This window comes from Scylla paramamosain, chromosome 13 (assembly GCF_035594125.1).
Source record: "Scylla paramamosain isolate STU-SP2022 chromosome 13, ASM3559412v1, whole genome shotgun sequence".
Taxonomy (NCBI): domain Eukaryota; kingdom Metazoa; phylum Arthropoda; class Malacostraca; order Decapoda; family Portunidae; genus Scylla; species Scylla paramamosain.
This window is the reverse complement of record NC_087163.1, coordinates 26,848,628-26,872,316: the sequence shown is the minus strand read 5'-3', so window position 1 is coordinate 26,872,316 and position 23,689 is coordinate 26,848,628. Positions and strand designations below refer to the sequence as shown.

The following is a 23,689-nucleotide window of genomic DNA, read 5'->3' as shown; positions in this document are numbered from 1 at the left end:
GCGCGCGTGTGTGTGTCTGAAAAGAGAATGTACAAATAAATATAAACTCAAACGTGTGATGACATAATAAGTGGCTGAAGTAAGGAATAATTTCAATTTGGTGGAAAAAAAAAAAAAAAAGCAAATCACAATAATGACTATCCTACGAATATTCTATATAAATGAAATCGATTTGGTACCAAGTGAGTGTCAGATCTATATGTCGTGTTTCTTTACTGCTGGAAGTGAGTAGATCAATACAAATAACACTATCAAGATAACAGTGAATCATAAACTGGACTAACCCATGTATTAAGTCCACAACCTAGCAGTTCTCTACTCCTTTATCAACTAGCTACCTGTATACCAGGCCGGCGATCCCACATAGACAAAGCTCTTTAATTTATAATGACAAATACTGCAATCATGACAACACAAACACATGGCCAAACAAGACTCCTGCTAGTGCTTTCAACCAACACAAGTCAATCTTCAACACTGTATAAGGCACTAGTAAATGGCATTATGTAATAAATAGATATAAATAGATAAGGAAAAAAAAAGCAAACTTATGATAAACCTTCATTATCACTACTTGAAGATGAGACCTATAATAAAGTATACTTCTGATATATAATTTATTGCATTTTTTTTTTTTAATAAACCATGTTAACAATTAATATAAAACTTTTCCTCTCTAAATGAGTAACTGGGAGATAAAATTCAAGTTCTAACCTGGTATAGTCCTGCCCTTGTTCTCTCCCTCTGCCACCATTCTTGCAGGGTGGCTGTGTGCTACTTTAGCTTTCCAGATTCACAGACTCACAGGAGGCACACAGCTTCTACTACCATGACAGTGAGGACAAGCAACAGAAACACACAACACCCAACCTTCACTCAGGGTCAATAATAATCAAACACTGGATACTTGCATCACAAATATTCTTTTTCCATTGCTGATGACTGCATGAAATATGAAAGATGAAAGTAAGTACACAAAATCAAATATATTACAGAGATTGTAGATTAACTTTAGAGATTGGGAATATTGAGAGATTCATAATTAAGCTTGTATGATTCACCATAAGATAAAATTGAAAAATTACATACACACACATTAAGAAAAAAATAATTTAAAAGAAATTCATATGATAAAGTAACTGAGTAAGGAGAGATTCTTAAAAACATAACAGTTTCTATAGACTAAACCAACATCCAATACACTTTCTACATACCAGCAGAAACAGAATAGAATACAAGTGAATTTCAAACAGCAACAGACCTTTAAGTCCTTACAAGGAAGCATGATTCAACTATACAACTCCACACCACAATAATGGAGAAACGACTAACAACATTATAGAGGAAGAGAAAGATGTAGTTTATGTCTACTTGAGTATGTTGAGAGGGTACAGATCTTTGCTGATGTGACATAATGTATGTAGTGTAGGTGGAGGCATAGTGGAGAGGTAAGATGATGCAGCAACTTAACCTCATGCTACTTAAATAATGTATGGCATATATTGTAGTTCCTGAGTTTCCTTGAGCAGAATTCTGTTTGTAGCAATTATATTTTGCTTGACGACCGACCTTTGCACAAGAGGTTTGCCATGTCTGTAACCAGTGTCATGTCCCCCCCCTGGAACATCATGGATATACTGAGACGGTGATCTGAAGACAAGATAAGCTAACCACAAGATATCCTTGCCAGGGATTAGACCATGAAGGAACACTTGGTGGGTAAACTTGAGTTGACATCATCAGTTAGGCCATGGCATGAAAAGACTGTGGCCTGCCTTGAATGTCCTCTCAATCCCCGCCAGTGATGGATGGGATGATGTGGCTATTCAAAGAGCATCAACTATTAACACAGATGAGCATAAATAGTGAGACAGTTTTTTATAAAGTGCTGGTCTGATATTTGTGCATTATCTGTTAGGATTTGTTAGCTCAAACTTGTTTATATGGGGTTGCTGTTCCTCAAGGGTCACCTGATAATCCAGCACAATGCACTCTGAACATTAATGTCACCCCTTGGAGGACCAGATCAAGTGACATTAAGTGACAAAGGATAAGTGTAGGTACATACAAAAGCTGCCTGACTGTACATGCCTGCTTGTTTTATTCCACTGACTCCTCCAATAATTTTCCCAGTGTACTACCAGCGCAATCTTGGTGTGTTGTTATCAGACAGATCATATCACTAGTGTTTGGTTGGAACACAATGTTATTTTACTGTATTATAAGTGTACAAATAGTGATGTGTTTGTATATTATTAGTTTACTATCTGTATACTTATTGCATACTCAGTGTCGTCACAGCCTTGCATGACCGAGCCACACCCATGAATACAATGTGCAAGTGTACTGCAAATGTCTGCCTTATTGTGACTGTGTGGACTGGTCTTTATTTTATAACAGAGAGCATTTCATGAGACCATTTATGGTACACTGCATCAAAATGGTGAATGGTGCATTGCAAAAAAAGTACCTTGAGTAAATGATGAAATAAATAAACCAAACAATGTAATTCTTATTATCTTTGAAAGGAGTAATTCTTGGACTTTTTATGTAGATTATAAATTCTATAGCTTTGATTAATTTCCTTGCAAATATGCCTGGGTCAGCAGGAGGTTCGGGTCAACTCTGACTGACATTTAGAGATTCAAATGACATTAAAATGAAGCATTACTAATGCTTAAAAACTACACAAATATAGTACATTTTCTAATACATACTACATAATACATATCCAATACATAATTATAAAACTGCATAAATAAATTCTAATATTTAATATTTACAAAACTACATCATATATAAGTACTTTACTTAATAATGAATGGATTCAAACTATTGCACCTTATCACCAAGGTTTACTAAGACTCACCACCACTGCTTGGTGCCCTTGCATCTAAAGATGAATTCCCTTGATCTTCAAGAGGCTTTTCCTCAAGAACCTCTTGATGGATGTGGTTGGGAAGCTGTGGAGGCTGAGAGCATAATTCTTGAACCTCATAAGGACTGTGCTGAGGGCTGGAGCCAGCACTAGGATAGGCAGCTGGGCCCACTAGAGACAGCAGTACTGGCAGGAACACCAGTCCGTGGAACAAGCCGTACAACACCACAGCAAAAAATATCTGGGAATAATACAAACATTTGTCATCTCTATTATTACTTGCTGAGTTAGGATGAAACTGCAACTGTTTGCTGTATAACTATGTAACTCAAGTGTTTAACTGTTTCAAAGCACAATAATAAGGAAGTATATTCCATGAGTCAAATTCAACAAACCTTGAAGAATGTGATGAAGACATGCGAGTCAGAGTTGGCAAGGAAGATGAAGGCCAGGAAGGTGCTGAAGCCTCCATTGAGAACAGCTGGCCCGATGGTCTGCACGGCCTGCCTCACTCGTTGGTCCCTGCTCCCAGTCTTGGTCATGAAGGTGTGGGCGACATGGGCTGCGTAATCCACACACAAGCCAATAGCCAGTACCAGATCAATGCAGGACACAGTATCTATGGTCAGGCCCCACCAATGCATGAGGGCTGCCACATCCACCAAGGTGAAGATGACACACACCAACACCATAATGCTGGCCACCACGTTGGCAATCAGCACCAGTGTCACCAACAGCACCACCATCATAGCCAGGCCCATGTTCTGGTATAGCTCTTTCTCAATTATCTTATTGGTTTCCCAGCCACTATAGGCTCTGGCAAAGGGTTGCACATATCCACTGATGTTGGCATTTCTCACTATGTGCTTGACATCATCCATGGCCCTAATCTGCTCTCGTGAGTCTGACATTACTTTGTGTTTGTACTCCATACTGGAAGCCAAGACTTGTGTTGCTGGCTCAGTGCATCTGAAGGGACTTTCAAAAAGGAAGTTTTTTATTCTGTATCGAGAACCACTTGGGGAATAAAGGAACACACCCAACTGATACAAGAAATCTTCCTCGGTTTCTTCAGGATCTGGTACAATATAGTCTTGCTTTTCCCAATATTTCTTGTATTTCAAATACCAGCTATCAATCTCACTAACATACTCACTCTCATTCAACTTCTTTATTAAAGATTCAATATTTGGCAGCTCAGCAGTCATGTTCATTGTCCCAAAATAAAGAGTCCCTTCCTCCCCAACATTTGGAAAATACTCTTCATTCTTCATGAAAAACTTAAAGAGATAGGAACTCTGAGGGAGGAACCAGATAGGATTGAAATCCTGTCGAAGATTTGACAGGCCCCATGCGGACACACTTAAGAGAACAGCAGTTGACACTAAAATTACAACTTTTACAGGCAATGTTAGTAAATATTTGGCATATATTTCATTGAAAAATGATTGGCACAATTCTTTCTGACTACACTGATTTGGTGTCCAGTTTTGAACTTTCCAACACCAGAGTATGCCCTGCCGATTGTCTTCAAGGCGGCGTTGGTCCAGGCTGAACCATGCCACAAAAAATGTGGCCTGAAAGAAATAGACAGCAGCAATGCCAACTGCTGCGTACAGGCAGAAAGACCTCAGCGCTGGCAGGACAGTGCCGCTTCCTATGGCAAAGGCAGCAAAGTCTGTGAGTGATGTTACAGTAATGGAAACACCAGCATGCTTCAGGGCTTTCCCAATCCTTTCTGTTAACTTCAATGTTTTCTCATGAGGTGTGAGTGTATTCCAAGCTTGCATGATCACAAACATATCATCAATACCGAGTCCCAACAGTAAAAATGGCAAAACATTGTTGACTGGACCAAATGGTATTTCGAAGAAAGAACAAATCCCATAGGATACAAAGATTGACATCCCAACACATGTCAGTCCCATTAATGACAGTATGGGTCGCTGCTCCACCAAGTTAAACCTTCCCAGCATCACCTGCACATACACAAACACCACCATGAAGCCAATAGCAAAGTACTGAGCATCTCCCAGGATGGTATCCCCACTAATCATTCCAAAGCTTGAGGATGCCATAAGATACAGAGATACATTGTCTGGTCTCTCCGTTTCATTTAATACTGCCTTAATGAATTCTTTCTCCCAATTAAAGCCAGCAGTATCTACCTCCATGCCAGTGCCTGTGTCATCAACAAAGTCACCGACACTAACAGCTGTGCGATTAATGCGAGTAACCCACAACTGTCTTGTGGCTCCTGCCCCTATTACTCTTCCTCTGCTGTCTCTCTCTATATCTCCAAGCATTTCAGTGAAATTAGTTGGAAACCCAAAAACAGCACTCTTTTCTACAGTGTTTATGTCCTCTATAATCTCTTCTGGTTCCAGACTATTGATGTAATCCCTGTCATAACCCCAGACTTCCAGAATGCTGTGTTCCATACACTCCTGAGTGATGTCTTCTAAATAGCTACAATATATCCCTCTTGGAAATACTAAACTCCAGTCAGTTCCTTCCTCATTCTCATCCCTTTTAAATCTCTGCTTCTGGAGGTCTTTCTTTATTCTATCAGTTTGATTTGCACTTCTTCTTTTGCGACTAAATATAGAGTCTGGTATAGAAGGCAATTTGGCACAAGTTGAGGACCATGAGGCCTCAGGTGTAGTGGCACTGTTAACTGCTTCATGCACTCTGAGCATCTCTAACAGAACAGTTTTATCAAGGACATTCTCAGCTTCATAAAGAGCAACATGAGCACGGAACTCAGCAGGAAAATTTTCCTTCTGCCATTCCATTACATGAATAAAATTAGAGTCTTGTGGAATCCACAGCTTAAAGGGTCTTTCTTCTAGTGTAAATTTCATTAACCCAACAGAGAAAACACCAGTTATAGCCAAACACAAGACAATAAACACAGCTGGCCGTTGTGCAATGACACATCCATATCTGTAGAAAGCTTGTTCCAGCACGGTCACAACACCCAAGCTGATTCGATGCAGCACACTGTTTGGGTGGCTGCCAGCTCTTCTCTCTGCACTACCCTTCATGGTTCCTCTCTTGCAACACCTGCAACAATTCATATGGTAACACTTCACTGTGCTGCTCAAGTCAAGGCTGGATGATATACAATTATTTTACATATTCTACACTATTCATTCCACCAATATCTCATTTTTATCATTCATTATTAAACAGGAAAACTTTATGAGAAAAACCTGCAAGTATCTTCTGAGCATAACCCTCTCATATCAGGTATATTTCATGTATGTATACTGATAACAGACTAAAGTATATGATCTTATAAAGAAATCTTTCACGTTATCTAGCTTTAACACACAAAAAATATACAATCTAATCTTAAGTAAGAAATAAAGAAGTGTAAAAGAGAAGGCTCAGCCCCACTCATCCCTTCCTCCAGTCAGTGTTGGAGCAGACAGATAGTCATCAATACATTCCTGAGCAATCTTCATCCTAATCATGAGAAATAATGAAATACATGAATTTCTATGGGAAGAACACAACACCATGAATAAAATAATGAGATCAGCATGTTGCTCAACTGATGCTTTGCTTTGTATACACCAATACTAATAATGTCCTTGACTTACCATTACAGATGATAGCTACATTGAAGGGTGGGGCACAGTATGCTGCTGGTCGGAGTACAGTATGCTGCCCACAGCCACCTGAAAAATTACACAGGAGCGAGCTGTCTGTTACCTTTAAAGTTACAAACTAGCAGAGACATCAGATGTAAATATGTAAAGTGAGTCTTTGTATTTGTGAAATATTTGTCAGATTAATTATTACAGTAAAAATTTGTGAACACAGAAGCTAAACTTGATACTACAAATGTATTCAAAGAATACTGTTCTGTAGAAGTTGGCAAGTTCTTCAGTTATACAAGTTGAACAACAAAAAATGCTAAGGAGAATAAATGTGTAGAAAAATATTTCTTGAAGGTGCACAAACTGTTAGCAATTATAAGTTACAGATCATCTGTTCTTCTAAACTTGTGTGTCTAACACATGGAATGTTTCAGTTCCACATACCAAAGCCAAGCCTACAATATGTTAAGGATGCTGTGGTGTCACAGAATGCCACAGGCTGCTACCCAAGGTCAAATTGACTACAATTTAAAGTAATTGCTAGACAGCTCAGGGCTCACTTCAACACAGTTGTAAGCACACTATAGTAAAACAACTTCTTTGACAATCATTGCTCCCCTCTATGATAAAGCAAACTTCCTTTCACATACAGGATGCCTACAATACATTAAATTCACACCCTCAAAAACTCAAAAACTCATTCCTCCATCTATCAACTCGACACAACCTTCCAGACAACTATCCCCTCTTCTTCAATGACACTCAACTGTCCCCCTCTTCTACACTGAACATCCTTGGTCTGTCCTTTACTTATAATCTGAACTGGAAACTTCACATCTCATCTCTAGCTAAAACAGCTTCTATGAAGTTAGGCGTTCTGAGACGTCTCTGCCAGTTTTTCTCACCTGCCCCAGCTGCTAACTCTGTACAAGGGCCTTACCCGTCCATGTATGGAGTATGCTGCACATGTCTGGGGGGGTTCCACTCATACTGCTCTTCTAGACAGGGTGGAATCAAAAGCTTTTCGTCTCATCAACTCCTCTCCTCTAACTGACTGTCTTCAGCCTCTCTCTCACCGCCGCAATGTTGCATATCTAGCTGTCTTCTACTGCTATTTTCATGCTAACTGCTCTTCTGATCTTGCTAACTGCATGCCTCCCCACCTTCCATGGCCTCGCTGCACAAGACTTTCTTCTTTCTCTCACCCCTATTCTGTCCACCTCTCTAATGCAAGAATTAACCAATTAACCAGTATTCTCAATCATTCATCCCTTTCTCTGGTAAACTCTGGAACTCCCTGCCTGCTTCTGTATTTCCACCTTCCTATGACTTGAATTCCTTCAAGAGGGAGGTTTCAAGACACTTATTCATCAATTTTTGACCACTGCTTTGACCCTTTTATGGGACTGGCATTTCAGTGGGCATTTTTTTTATTAGATTTTTGTTGCCCTTGGCCAGTGTCCTTCCTACATAAAACACACACACACACACACACACACACACACACACACACACATTCAATATTACTACTTCCCTTCACTGACAGCTTGACTGCCAAGATTCCCACATGTAATAAAATGACAACATTAAGACATAACACAGAAAAAAAACATGCATGCAATCACCCTATCCACTATTATACTGTACCAGATAAGTATAATAATCAATACATTACAATGCTGAGATCCATAGTATTTTACTATTACTTCCACCATCACATTACTACTATTGCTGCTACTAACAGAGATATCGAATCCTGCATGCATTAACTAGCCATTCATAACTCTCGGTGCGTATAAGTGAAGCCAAGTGAGAGCACCACATTACTGCTACCGCTACATTACATAACCAACCAGGCAGACAGACATACAGACGGGCAGATAAATGCATCAAAACCACAGCAAGCAGCCTGATGAAACCAAACAAAGCTCGTGTTATTAAGTGTAAGCCAAGAGAAACAACAGACAGGTTAATAGCAAGCAAACCGGACGTGAGTCACGGCTAGTAGGGCATCAATGAGCAGTGATTGTTGTTGGGTCCAGCTCGCCTCAGTGTGATCGGTCATTGCACTCTCTCACTTTCACTGTCACCCACTTCTCTCATCTCTTATCTCCAGATGCAACACACAGATAGTGGCTTAAGATGCTATTACGAGTTACAGTTAGATATGAGGGTTACCAGAGCGCCGTCTTTGGGAACTGACCTTGTGTTTATGTCCATCGGCTATATGTGTGTGTGTGTGTGTGTGTGACTGCCTGGGTGTGAAGATTCTGTTGACCGAGGTTGGCTGTTGGTTAATTGGATTACTTATTATTGGATTAACCGAGTACTATACGTTCACCGTCACTGACCTGCACCATTGTCTTCTTTCCTGTTTCACTGCTTAAATTCTCAGTTTGAAGAGGCAAATTTGAAGAATCGTATTTGGTGGGAAATGAAGAAGTGTGACGAATTTTCCAAAGTTCGTTTTTTATTTTTTTTTATTAGATTGTTAGCACGATGCCTTTCAGACCACCTCACTCTAGACTGAGGACAAGATGTGTGATGACACACGACTCGTGAGAACTGAGGAGGCATCACGCCACCCTCTGTCACGTGCCACTGCCAGCATGACGCCCAAGCTTTCCCACATGTCTCCCCTCCCCTCCAATGCCTCACTCCTTCCCTCCTCCCTCATGACTCGACATTCACTAGCTGTTGTTGCTTGCTGTTTACTAATAAAGTATGTTAGAGTGTGTCTCGTCTCTAAGATGTCATTTCACACTTAGCCAGTCGAATGTCAAATAAAATAAAATAGGGTTTAAATAGAAGTTTATCTCGCTGTCTAGCATCCAGTAACTTTAATTATATCCTGTCACGGGATTTCCTTTGTTTCTTGTGATAAACTACGGATGACTAATTGAAAAACTTAATATCTCTGCATACACACCACACTAGAAGACTATTACTACTTACTGCTGAAGTATGGCACAGAGTGAGAGAACGAAGAAAGGACTAAATAAACATCCTCAAACACTTCTGTTTCTTATTTTGATAAATTAAGCCGAGAGATTCCCAAGAGTGTTATAATGATTCTAGTGGTAGCTTAACAATAATTAAGGATTCTGGACCAACAATGGAGGAAAAAAAAAAAAAAAAACGTGCCATTGATAAGTGGACTAGTAATTTTCGTGGCCTCTGAAACTAGCCTTGATGAAAAAAGAAAATTAGTTAATAATGCAGTCCCAGAACATGGTTGGTTACCATTAGGACCATATGCTGAAACGCTTCTGTGCTGCATCCTGACTATTTTTAAAAGACTCTATTTGAAGTTACACGGGTTTTTATTAATATTTTTACGTTTCTAGTGACAGATTAAAAATATTTCTACAATTAGCAGGAAAAAAAAAAAAGTCTCGAAAACCTGGCTAATCATCTCTATGGCCTTTGAAAATAGTGGTGTGAGAGAGCATAGAGATTCAGAATACGGGGGTTGGAGCACCTTATGTCGCTATCCGTGACTTGTAATACTCAAGCTACGATCTGGAAAGAGAGCTGAAAACTTTATACATAGGTCTTGGTTCTTACTCGGCCTGCTCGGTCTGTCAATAATCCTCCCAACAGCTGATATATCATGCACTCCCTGTCTTATTGACTTGACTCGAGCTTCCTTGTTCAGGGTCGATTCTTGATTGTTATCAGAGGGCACGTGCAGAGTGAGGACTCCTTATCTCTCTTAGCTGGTATAATGGCAACCAGTCACACAAACGAGTACTTAAGACGAGAAATGCTCCAAGTTATATATATATATATATATATATATATATATATATATATATATATATATATATATATATATATATATATATATATATATATATATATATATATATATATATATATATATATATATATATATATATATATATATATGTGTGTGTGTGTGTGTGTGTGTGTGTGTGTGTGTGTGTGTGTGTGTGTGTTTGGATAGTGGGGCGAGGTTTTCGTAAGAAATACACGGTTCTCTCATGACGGAATTAGCTGGCAAGGTGGCAAGAGAGTTAAGAGGCAATGCTTTAAACAGATAACTACACAGTGAGGTGTGTTGAAACTGTAATGACGCGGCTGCAACATTCTCCAGGCAAGGAAACATACACGGCTGTGCTCGGATGCCTTAAATTGCTTTCGTTGGGGAAAATCTCCCGAAAACAAGCGTCGGTTGCTGAATAGGAAAATGGTGGAGAGTGGAAACTTAAAAATAGTAGCTGAGAGAAGGCTATGCGACACCGATCTCTTAAAACTTTCTACTGGCGAGACACATTTTCGCGCAAACTGTGTGTGTGTGTGTGTGTGTGTGTGTGTGTGTGTGTGTGTGGAAATGATAGGTAATAGTTATGCATTGGCTTTGTTTATGTGATGTTACGTTTTGTATTCTTTTGTAGTATGTACCTTATATCATCTTGTAATTCTCTTTAGTTTGGGGATGAATTAAACTGTGTGTGAGGGACAGCAGCGGGGCTGATGGAAATGAATGCGGAAGGAATTGGACTGGACACACTAGAGGGGCAAGAGGTTGTATATAATACAGTTACCTTTTTTTTTTTTTTAACTTCTTCTGGGCCTCATTAACACTGGAAACAGCTGCACCATACGCAAGACACCACTGTCATCGAATATAACCATGACAGAGTGTTGCCGTGATGGAATGGGGAATATTTTTTATATTTTTTCCTTCTCTTTCAAAAAAAAAAAAAAAAAGGAAACTGGCCAAGGGTTGCTGAAATTTTGACAGAAAAAGGTGTCAGAAAAAAAGAGAGAGAAAAAAAAAAATGATGAGTCTGTTTAGCGTCCTCGAAACTTGAAAGCTAAAATAACTGCGATCATTATCACAACTGTAGTTCTCTCTCTCTCTCTCTCTCTCTCTCTCTCTCTGATGGGAATGGAGTTGTAATGTGACTCGGGTGGCGGCTGAGGGGTGCTGAGTAAGGCCACGGGACGCTTGATCGAGTTGCAAAATCATGGTTCATCAAAGCAAATCAACTGGCGCTCGTGAATGCGGTGGGAGGGAATGTTGGTTGAGGCGCCGTGTGTTGATAGATGTCCTCTTGCGATTATTCTGTGTGTCACGGAGGGTGGTGGGCGTGAGGGCCTCACCCCAAAGGTAATAAGGCTAATCAGTACTGCTTGCTTTCAGTAAGCTAATATCTGGAGCATGTGATGGTCTACAATGCTACAACACAATAACACAAAGTAATTTTTAGAACACCTGTTATTGTGATTCTCTAAAAAACAACGATGACTGAAGTAAATTGTAATGTTCAGAGGGAAAAATATAAATTTCTATGCGCATCTGGATTATTTGTTTTTTTCCTTAACGCTCCTGCTGGCGTCTGTGGCGGGTCTGACTATTAAGACAATTGCCGTGTCTGTCTCTCTGTTGTGCGTCTCCACGGCCGCTTGGGATGGATGGCAGTTTTGTGGTAAGGCGGTGAGGGTGACGCAGCGAACTTAGCTGCACACGATTTATTACGTGTATAACGGTGCCTTTTAGTAGTTCAGGTAAGGATTCCCCGCGCCGCCACACTAATGCCCGGACAATCTGTGGGAACCAATCGCTGCCATTCCTCCTCTGTGGTGAGAAACGGCGCACCATTATCTCGCCTTCAGGAACCAGTGAACTTTAGGCGGTAAACATGTAGATTACGTTAAGGAAGTAGTGGCAGTTGCTGGTCACAGGGAAAACACTGTATTTAAAAAAAAAAAAAAAATTCCTGGTGACGTACACGAAAATTTATGTAGCGTGAAATTTGCATTCGTGTGTAGCTTTTGAATGACAGAGCAAGAAAACCTTACTGATGCGAGACTTTTGCGAAGTGTGCACCGTGAATTAGTGCATAAGAGAACTGGGTTAGGAGTGCTATTGTTGTGGAAGGAACACGTAACACAATGCAGCAGATGTTCCTGAGCAACACACTCATGAAAGCAAGTTAATGATTTGTTGTGGAGCGCAAATGCTCCCCTTCCCTGCTCTCCGCAGCACTGAAAAGGGAAGGGGCGGCAAATGTGGAGTTTCACCCAGTTTTCCTCCTGTGATTGCGTGTCTCGCGGCCACGCGGCTCACGGGGCGCCAGAGTGATATGTATGGCGGCAGTTTCATGTGCATTTGGGAGTACAGGTGGCGTGGACGGAAGTGAAAGGATTGACTGCAACACCACCTATATTGGAAATCTCTCTCTCTCTCTCTCTCTCTCTCTCTCTCTCTCTCTCTCTCTCTCTCTCTCTCTCTCATCAAGAAATACCAAAAAAAGTAAATAGAAATGTAAACCAAATAAAGAGTTCACTCATGGGTTTCAGTATTCTAGGATAAAACATAAACAAACTCACAACATGGCCGAGCTAACCTCCTCTACAGACCCAAACAACACCGAGAAGACACCCCTCCACAGACACGACCCGGCAGGCAGCGGCACTAACCATTTCACAAGATGAAGGAAAATGGACAACCCTTGACAGCACGAGTAAGCTCAACTCCGGATAGGGAAATTAAAAATTCTAAAATTAGGCATAATCATGCATGTCTTATGGCTAAACTGACACATTCGCCGGCAATGTAATCACTTACCACAGTAAATTCAGTAGTTCTATAGCAGGATATATCAGACACCTATAACGTATTGGTAATTACTGTTACGTACCTGAACTTGCTGCAAACATTAGTGAAAGGAACACCCCGGTGCACAAATTATATAAACTTTGCACGAGTCTCTGTATGCCCGCCCACTGCCTCCAGCCAGGCTCCACTAAAGTCTGCTGCCCCACTGTCACGCCAGCACTGCTTCATGCCCCTTCATATAACATGGTGCGTACTATCAATTAGTACTGAACCAATGACACGCAATCACGGAATACGATGAACATTTTCAAGATGTTTTATTAATGAGCTACTCATCTATATACTCGTATAGTGGAAATTTCCTAATACTTTACAATATAACCCGAAAATATAACAGAAAGATCGGGATCAAGCACGTCCCCATTATGGAAGGGCAGTTCAGTGGCTTCTTACATTCATCGATGTAGAGGATAACCATCCAAGCCCTGCCTTACATTACAAGCCGACATGCATTCATAAATAAATAAATAAATAAATAAATAAATAAATAAATATATATATATATATATATATATATATATATATATATATATATATATATATATATATATATATATATATATATATATATATATATATATATATATATATATATATATATATATATATATATATATATATATATATTGTACTGAAGTCCTATATAAAAAGTAACTTTCACAAGATGGTTCCAAAATAATGTGTGTGTGTGTGTGTGTGTGTGTGTGTGTGTGTGTGTGTGTGTGTGTGTGTGTGTGTGTGTGTGTGTGACGTGAACAGCGCTCGCTTCTTTCAAATGACGGTCTTACAGAGGGAAGGGAGGGAGGGAGGGCTCTGGGAAGCAAAGGGAGGGCTGGATGTGTTCCAGACACTCCTTCAGACGCGAGCGGTCCTTCCCAAGACGACACGGCGAGTCTCCAAGGCTCCCTGCTGGTGCTTGACGTCCCCGAGTGACACCGCCGAGCTGCCCTCCGCCTAAAGGTTACACTGCGACTTATCGTGGACTCGCTTGTGAAAAGCTCGTGGTGCTGTGCTTCTCAAAGAGAAATCCTTTGTGTTTCCTGCTATCAACGGACTCTACTACCGCCACTTGCCAAAGACAGAGCAGCAAGAAGTGCGATGATTGCTCGGTCACGCATGCCACGCATGCCTGCTGATCCCGACTTACTACGAGTACTATAGCTATGGAAAAGTGACACTGGATGTATCTAAAGATCACACATATTTGTAGACCTTCAGTTATTCATTTAGTTATTAATTTTCGCTCATTAATATGAAACAGGATAGGTGCCAAATGAGCCAGATGTTGCGATTGAGACAGCCGTCACTAGCGCCACACCTTGTTTGTTGAGGCTAGTAGGAAACCACGATTTTTGAGGCCCTATTGTACGAAGACGTCTGATGTGATCCTGTAAAGCAGGAATGGTGTGCTGATAGTTGAAGTGCTAGTGCAAGACAGTAACGGTACAGTACTGAGGGAGGAAAATGTACCTCGTCATCAAGGTGCACGCTGCTTCTCTCTCCGTCATCTGGGTGTCATCACGTTGCACCTGTTATTTGCTATGGATTCTTGGTTTGGATCACATTACTGGGACAGTCCGTCCGTGGCGTTCATGTGCGGTGCATGTTGATGGAGAGGAATCTAGAGGAGGAAGCTACCTTTATTATATATAATTATTTTTCTTTCCAGTGTAATTAGAATAGAGACAATTACGCCACGACCATTGATGTGCACCGTCACCACGGGAAGCGTATATCAAACCACAGCATCAGTGTTTCAGATAAAGGAAAGTATTGAGTATTAAGACTGTCCCCTCAGGCTGTGACTCGATATCAGCAGTGATCACTTAAGTAACACTGGAACACGTACCAACCAAACATCTTGAGACGCTCGCCTTGCGTACACCGCCTTGTGAGGAAAAAGATACGTTCCTTCTCATTTCTGCAGCTCCCGCTTACGGTGAAGGGAGGTGTTGTAGTGTGTGGTGCTGTGGTGCTGTGGGTAGGGCGGGGCTGGACTCATGATCACACTGCAGACCTGGAAGCACCTCGAGGCATCATCTCAGACAGCACACTCCTATTTAGGAACAACAGACGCAGGAGAGGCAGTTCCATCTTTCCTGTCACAGTGTTCGGGACCCGTTACAGGATAGAAAATGATCAATTACTTCAGCGCCCTGCCCACAGTAGTGACCCTGGCCACTCTGCTGCCCATGGGACGCCTCCTGCTGCAGTCCATCATGCAGGACTCGAGACATGCTGACCACCTCTACAGCAGACCAGAGGCATTCAACCACAAATACGACTTTATCATAGGTGTGTGTGTGTGTGTGTGTGTGTGTGTGTGTGTGGGAGGGAAGGTAGGGAAGGTAAGGAAGTGGTTGTGATGCCAGTCATCTCTTGTTGCTACTATTATTACTACGATTCCTGCCACTAGTACGTCATAACAGTTACCGTTAACGTTCACTCATATAGATAATTGTCTTTGTGTGTGTGTGTGTGTGTGTGTGTGTGTTGGGGGTCAAGGAAGTGGTTGTGGTGCCAGTCATCCCTTGTTACTGGTCTTACTACTACTACCGGTACCGCTACTTCATTACAGCGATATGCGTGAACGTTCCTTCATATAAATAATTGTCATGGAAAAGGAGAGGGATTGCTGTGCTAGTCATCCCTTGTTACTACTACGATTGTTGTCACTACTACTTCATTACAACGATGTGCGTTAACGTCCTTTCATATGCATGTCTGTGTTGGATGGTGGTGGGTTTCAGTGGGCGCCGGGTCAGCGGGGTGCGTGCTGGCGGCCAGGTTGTCTGAGATAGCTGGGTGGCGCGTGCTGCTGCTGGAGGCAGGGGGAACGCCGCCGCCCGAGAGCTACGTCCCGGGCCTGGTGGGTCTCGGATACTTCAGGGGGAACAACAACTGGAGGTACATCACGCAGCCTCAGAAACACGGCCTCAAGAACTACCGCAACCGGGTAAGTCAGGATTCATCTTTGCTTAACTTTCCCGGAATTGTCGCCTCTGTCAAACACCCAAATTATCTGTACGTACGTCAGTGATTCTTAAACTGTCGCCTTCTCCAAACACTCTAACTCTACGTATGGGTATGTCAATGGTTTTCAAACTTTGTTGCATGGTAGAGCACTAAAGGTACATCTTGGACTGACGGCGCACCAACACTGCAGTCAGTGCAGTGCAGGCCTACAAAAAGGCACAAATGCAAGGACACAAGCCTATCTAAGAAAAACTGGGCGGCGCACTTTGGTAGTCATGGCGCACAATTTGTGAACCGCGGACATTAGTACATGGATGAACAGAATCCCATTGCAGTCTCAAGATGCATAGTTTGATTTTTTTTCTTTAGTTAGCACTGCGTTGATGTAACTGAGGGCTCGTGAATGTAAAGGTTGAGCAGTGGAGGTGATCGGGAGTGTCAAGTATGACTTGGCAGGCGGAGGGAGTAGTAGTTGTGGTGGCGGTGAGCGGGAGACGACAGGCTCGGGCGACCGGGGTCTCCCGCACCACGCGTTCAATGATCGCTTCCTGCTTCCCCGCACCGATGGGAACTTACTGCATTTCCTTTATACACACACACACACACACACACACACACATACACACACAAAACCTTACTCGTTCACCTTATTTTACAAAGAGATGAAGACAAATGCTAAAAACTAAATTGTTGTCGAGTGTTCGTCACCGCCACGAGCAGTGAGTGGTCACCTAATGACCATTTGCTGCAGCCGCGTCAGTCATCAGGCTTGACAGTGTGGTGTTTCCGAACTCATAAGGGGTTAGAATTCTCGCTTACTAAGGGCCCATAAACATTACTGAACTCGTTTTCCCTGAGGGTGTGTTGTTTTTTACGGGGCGGGGAGCCGAAGGCTGGGCGTTGCCGCATCATGTGGCACAAATCGAAGTGATTGATGACTTCGGGAAGGGTCGGTGCTCTCACTGTCCTGCTTCTGTTTGCCGATGCTGCCTTTCGTAGTTTTAGTGGTAAAAGTCTAGCACATGTATGAGTCTGTGACAAGTGTTGAGTGTCACGTGTAACAACGTGTACCAGTGACTTGCTGATCCCAATGTGCGGCCCGGCGTGTTTCCCACAGCAAGCTGCTATCCCTCACGCGCGGGTGCTGGGCGGCGGCTCCACCACCAACGGCATGGTGTACGTGCGGGGCAACAAGCGTGACTACGACCACTGGGCGGCACTCGGCAACCCTGGCTGGGACTACAACAACGCCCTGCACTACTTTAAGATGTCTGAGGACTACCGCGGACACACCGACAATCATACAGGTGTTGCACACGATTGACTCATCAATTGTATTTCGATTTAGTTACTCGTCAGTATTGTTAGTAGTGAAACTGACACTCTTCGTAAAATCTCTTTATTATTTTGTTTGTTGCTCTTGTTCATATGTCTGGTTTTAAAAAGTTAATTGCTTTCGGACTAAAGTCTCTTCATCAGCAGCAATGAACCAAAAATAACACACCAGTGATCTGAGCGCCTCCCTCGGTCTCCGCCAGACGAGTTCCACGGGCGCGGAGGACCGCTAGCCGTCATGCCGGAGCCCAAGACAGGCAAGCTCGCCCGCGGCTTCCTGCAGGCTGGCAACGAGCTCGGCTTCCAGGTGGTGGATCCCAACGCCGCCGACCAGATAGGTGAGTCCAGCACACCTGCACGCGCCCCGAGCCGTTGAGTGCCGTGCATGAGAGCCGTGCCGTGATGCCATTGTTGTTGTGTGACGCTGGGGCATTGCTTGCAGGATTCGCCATGCCGGAGTACAACGTGTGTAACGGCATCAGGTGCTCCACAGCCTGGGCATACCTCAGGCCCGCCGCCACCCGCCCGAACTTACACATTCTGCACAGCGCTTACGTACTCAAGGTAGCGCGACACAGGGAAGGGAAGAGGCGCTACTTGCACCAACCATTGCTGTAAATCATGACTTTCAAAGCTGAGTTTATGCAAATTCACATCGCGACTCAGCTAATTGGTTCTTCTCGCTGATTCTCCTCCTGGTCTCCCCGCACAGATTCTGTTCAACAAGTACAAGAAGGCGACGGGCGTGATGTACAAGTACCGGGGACAGGTAAGGCGATCCCAGTCACACCTACTCACCTTCATGTCGTCACTCTTGGATTGTTATCAGTGTGTTGCATCATAGGTCATTATCATAGCCACCACAAAGCTCAGCATCGCTAATTTAGTTCCCTACACTCAAAAATACAAAAGTACATTAAAAATGCTTGTAGGCGAATGGGTGTACATAATGTTGTGCTGGTGCAGGTGGTGACGGCGCGAGCCATCCGGGAAGTGATCGTGTCCGCCGGGGCTCTGTCTTCCCCTAAGCTGCTCATGCTGTCTGGTGTGGGGGCGAGGCACCATCTCGATCTACACAAGGTACGTAAGCTTCACTGCTTCATGTTGATCAAGTCAAAAGCAAACAAACTTTTCCGACACCTGCAAGAGTTACGCCATATATATATATATATATATATATATATATATATATATATATATATATATATATATATATATATATATATATATATATATATATATATATATATATATATATATTCCTACGTGACACCCGCCTTCCTGCGTGACACCTGCTTTCATATGTGACACGAGCTTTCACATGTGACATCTCCCATCATATGTGACACCTGTCTTCCTACGTGATACCTGCTTTCCTAAGTGACACTTACTTTCCTATGTGACACTTGCTCTCCCTTCCGTGGCGCGGCGCAGGTGCATGTGGTGTCAGATGTGCCGGGCGTGGGACAGAATCTTCAGGATCATGTGGCGGTGTACGGCCTGGCGTGGACCACCAAACCCAACATGCTCAGTATGAACTCCGCCTTCTCCTTCCCAGCCGTGTCTCAGTACGTCCATCACAGGAAGGGTTAGTATTGCAGTAGCAGCAGTAGCAGCAGCAACAGTAGTAGTAGTAGTAGTAGTAGTAGTAGTAGTAGTAGTAGTAGTAGTAGTAGTAGTAGCAGCATAGAAGTAGTAGTAGTAAGAGTAGTAGTAATAGTAATACGTGTTTCATCAGATACCTTCCCTTCCCTTCCCCTGTCTTACATAAGGTCCGTGGACGGCGCCCCTGGGTGACTACGCCAGCGCCTGGGTGAAGGTGACTGAGGGAGGCGACCCATATTACCCTGACGTGCAGCTCTACCTCTCCCCCGCCAGCTTCAGCATGGACATGGGTCTTTTCTTGCCCTATATCTACAACTACGACCAAGCAGTGGGTCCTGGTATTAATATTAGTAGTATTAGTAGTACTATTAGTTGTAATGGTAATGATATTCGTGTTTATACGCTATTAGCCTTTAAAATACAGATGACTTTTTGGAACATATTAGATTAGACCATTTTAAGTCAAGTCGAAATTATATGAAATTAGATACTTTTAGACCAAGAATTTTACTATAGACACAACACAGCTAAAAAAATAAGTCTAGGACAGCCACCGGATTCAGTGAGTCTAAAGTCTACATGCACAGCTAAAGTCTGCATGCACAGCTTTCCCGTTGTGTAACACGTTTCTATCCTCTTAGTAAAGTTAGTATTATTATTAGCAGTTGTTGATGTGTTAGTAATGATATTCGTGTCTCTGTATTATAAGAGTTACGCACAGCTTTCTTGACAAGTTACGCATTCCTGTCCTCTACATAAATACATGAATTACACTTGAAGTAGCGTTAGTAATATCATTATTAGTAGTAATGACGCACTGCTAGTAGTAGTAGTAATGATATTCGTATTTCTATGATATTAAAATTCTGCATCGTTTTCTCGACAAGTAACGCGTTCCTGTCCTGCACAGAAATACGTGGACTACGCTCGCCCGCTGTTTGGTCGGCCAGGCTTCACTATAAACATGTATCTGCTACGCCCCAAGAGTCGCGGCGGCGTGTTCCTCCGCTCCAAGGATCCCCATGACCTCCCTATCATTGACCCCAACTACCTGAGCCACCCTGACGACATGCGGGACCTGATTAATGGTGAGCTGCTGATACGAGGGTGACTTGGGTGACTCACTGGTACATATTAGATCAGGGAGTTGTTTGGGTATAGCCTTTTTATCAACACTGCTTCGTCCTTCTCTATTTTCTTGCGTGTGCGCTTGTGTGTGTGTGTGCTTTTTTAGTGATTCCCATCTAGTTATTTGTCTCCCTATCTAAGTAGTTACTCTCTCTTCCGCCAAAGTATGTATCCTTTGTTTCTTCTCGAACTCCTTTATCTGTGTGAAGCGCTCGTGGATCATGCTGTGTTCTCCCGCAGGTATTAAGTTCACCATAGCCGTTGGCAACACTACAGTTCTTCGGAAATACTTCAAGGCTGAGTTTCATGATATGGTAAGGTGCTATTGTTAAAAGGGGATCTGACAGATCTTGAAGTAGTATTCGGGATATAACAAGGGTGGCAAGCAAAATTCTCAGGATAGGACAAAAATAATGGATTCAAGTCTGATAAAGTGAGATTAAAAGAGAGATCAGGAAGGAATTACTTCTCATATAGAGTAGTAGATGAATGGAATGGACTCAGTAATCAGCCTGTAAATGTCGAGTCATTAAGGAGCTATAAAAGAAGATTTGATAAATTCATGGATGAGGATGAAAGGTGGAAATAGGTGGGTATGTTTCATTCTGGGACTGCCACGTGTAGGCCTGATGGTTTCTTACAGCTTCCCTTACTTTCCTATGTTCTGATGTTCTTATACTGCCATGCCCATTTGTACTAGTACAGCGTGACTGGTTTAGTCTCTCACTGCAATAGTTGTGATGTACTGATGGAAGTCTTGAAGTGGTACTGATGACGCAACAAAGGTGACATAAAAAAAAAAAAATCTCAGGGTCAGTAAAGTTAGATTACATGAGATAGGAAGAAATCTAATTTGGTCAATCATTGCAAAACTTGTGGTGTACAGGTCATCTATCTGATCTTTTGCTCTCTGCGTGTATAGCCGCTGCCAGGATGTAAGACCAAGCGGTTCGGCACCCACGCCTACTGGCAGTGTTACGTGGAGCACATGGCAGGCTCCTTCTGGCACCCGGCGGGCACCTGCAAGATGGGCCCTTACAGTGACCCCCTGGCTGTGGTGGATCCAAGGCTAAGGTCAGTGCTCAAGTCATCTGGCTATGTTCACCTGACCTTTAGTAGTAGTAGAAGTAGTAGTAGTAGTAGTAGTAGTAGTAGTAGTAGTAGCTGGTGATGGCGCTAACTCTATCAGTAGTAAAGATAACGGTGACAGGAATAGCAGTAGCATAAACATGCAAGTAAACGGGACGAGTGTGTAGACTGTGTGTGTGTGTGTGTGTGTGTGACCTGTATTCTGAAACTCTTTGGTCTCTCGCCACGACTGCGTATTTTCAAAGATCAAAGAGATTATTAGTTTCTTAAGGGCCTTAATGTGTTGCGTGGCTGGCCTCAGGGTGCGCGGGGTGGAGGGCCTGCGAGTGGTGGACGCCTCAATCATGCCTGTCATCGTCTCCGGCAACACGAACGCGCCCACCATCATGATCGCTGAGAAGGCCGCTGACCTTATCAAGGAGGATTGGGAAGCTGTCGGCCACGAGTTCTGACGATGCAAGTCCTCACCGCGAGAACTGCTGAGTGTGTCAATGCTGGTGTGTGTGTGTGTGTGTGTGTGTGTATGTGTGTGTGTGGAAGTCTCTCTGGTGTATGTATGCGAGTAGGGGCACTTTGTATGTTAGGGAGTCTATTATTTTGATGTATGTACGAGTTTTGAGGCAGTTTTTTTAAGAGGCTACAGAGCTGATTAGCCGGTTCTCACGATTAGGCGGGTTCTCACGAGTGTTTCTCATGTTAATAATAATATAGAGATTCAATTAATGTCACTTGAACTACAAAAAACACCCTTAAACACCCGTGCAATTCTAGACTTGAAAGCAATGGAGGTACGGCGCATAAGTGTTTCCAAATATGGTCCCTTTCTGGTCTATGTACGAGTATAGATAAACAGGTTGTAATGGATGAGAATGAATAAAGAAATGTTTGAAAGCAAAGAACCTTACCGAGCAACGATGATTTCTAGTAAAGACGTTGCGTGGCAAAGGCCAAACACTAGTCTGTGACATATTACATTACCAAGGATTCTACATCATACTGATAAATAATATATACATGAGAATACATGAAAACAACAAATATCAGGCCTTTCAGTCTGTAGTGAGGGTATCTGTTTACCTATTTACTACTATATACTAGAGAATTTCTACGTGTGGAAGAACGGAATAGATGTAGTACAAGACTCTTTTCTTATTCATTCTAAACATTACCATCGCGCACACACACACAAAAAAAAAAAATGCAAAAGTTACGGAAACACGGACAGGTAAGAATAAAATACCTGTAGGAATCAAGCAGTGAAGGTAAAGGTATCCAGCTACTGTTCTCGCCAGGTAAGCAGCGCCGCGGAACAACTCCCAGTATGGTTTGCTATTGGGGACCTCGGCGGGAAGGTTGTGTATTTCAGAGGTCTCGGGGACTCTCGTCTGGCCCAAGGATGCAGCAACAAACCAACAGCAATGAACACCAACAAGCATCAATGACAACAATAAATACATAAGAAAACAAACATCGACAAAAACAACGAAGATATTTCCATTTTCTTTAAACTTTTATGGATAACTAAAGAATTTTGGACAGTCATCTTTATTTCACTTATTTTCCCATTTATGTTCAATATAAATCCCGCAACAGTGTTCGACCCTCTTCTGCTCTGGCGATCAGTTTCAGACTTACTGACGCGCGTTCTGCCACAAGCGGTTCAACCACGCCCACCAACTCCGCTCCCGCGAACGCTCCACTCCCACCTCGTGACCTGCCGCCGCCACCCCCTCCCCCCACCACTGACGACGACACCGACGACCACCCCAATCATTATAATCATGAAGAAATATTGTAATCAACGAAAAAAGTCTCTCTCTCTCTTTGCATTTCTTTTATTCTGTTTGCTAATAATGATATTCTCTATCACACACACACACACACACACACACACACACACACACACATTTTCCCTAAAAACTGCAACAAAAGAGCAAAAACAATTGTCTTAAAATATTACCTTAATTATTCTTTTTAAACCCTATACCAGATCTGTCAGCCAGTCTTAATTAAGGACTGCAGTTAGGTCTCTCTCTCTCTCTCTCTCTCTCACACACACACACACACACACACTCATTGCCAAAATGTAATTTTTCATGAATATTCTAATAACAAGGAAAAAGAGGAAGGAAAAGAAATGGGGAGGAAAAAGAGTTAGAAGAAGAAGAGGAGGAGGCAGAGGGAAGAATAAGAGGAGATCCCTCTGGTCACCTCATCTGAAGGTAGGAACACTCGTTGGGGGGGAGGGGGGAATAACACGAGGAAAGAAGAGGGAGAAAACATATAAAAAGTGTGTGTGTGTGTGTGTAATAATAATAATAATAATAATAAACGGTTTATTATTTAGGCAGTTGACAAACTGAAAATGTACATAGGGGATGGGGGAAAAACTTAACATTAATCCTAAAGGTAAGTCTA

At 42.5% G+C, this 23,689-nt stretch overlaps 2 protein-coding genes across 7 annotated transcripts; one reads left to right on the top strand and one right to left on the bottom strand.

Annotated features, from left to right (window-relative positions):
* Positions 1-696: 696 nt before the first annotated feature.
* Positions 697-13,187, bottom strand: LOC135106620 (NPC intracellular cholesterol transporter 1 homolog 1b-like). 6 transcript variants are annotated; one of them, XM_064015899.1, is made up of 6 exons: positions 8,838-9,110; positions 8,690-8,756; positions 6,487-6,564; positions 3,274-5,944; positions 2,870-3,119; positions 697-942 (listed from the first exon to the last, which is right to left on the bottom strand). In XM_064015899.1, the coding sequence occupies exons 4-6, from the start codon at positions 5,923-5,925 to the stop codon at positions 893-895; spliced, it is 2,952 nt and encodes a 983-aa protein (XP_063871969.1). In that variant the 5' UTR covers positions 5,926-5,944; positions 6,487-6,564; positions 8,690-8,756; positions 8,838-9,110; the 3' UTR covers positions 697-892. The 6 variants fall into 6 exon arrangements, with proteins under 6 accessions (XP_063871969.1, XP_063871971.1, XP_063871967.1 ...); XM_064015901.1 differs by lacking the exons at positions 8,690-8,756; positions 8,838-9,110 and adding an exon at positions 13,161-13,187; XM_064015897.1 differs by lacking the exon at positions 8,690-8,756.
* An 808-nt stretch (positions 13,188-13,995) lies between these two features.
* On the top strand, positions 13,996-22,129 carry LOC135106618 (glucose dehydrogenase [FAD, quinone]-like). The gene is made up of 14 exons (XM_064015895.1): positions 13,996-14,098; positions 14,808-15,433; positions 15,889-16,094; positions 17,232-17,421; positions 17,653-17,787; positions 17,892-18,013; positions 18,162-18,218; positions 18,416-18,529; positions 18,884-19,037; positions 19,222-19,382; positions 19,965-20,142; positions 20,423-20,496; positions 21,105-21,256; positions 21,573-22,129. The coding sequence occupies exons 2-14, from the start codon at positions 15,274-15,276 to the stop codon at positions 21,721-21,723; spliced, it is 1,854 nt and encodes a 617-aa protein (XP_063871965.1). The 5' UTR covers positions 13,996-14,098; positions 14,808-15,273; the 3' UTR covers positions 21,724-22,129.
* The last annotated feature ends 1,560 nt before the right edge of the window (positions 22,130-23,689 follow it).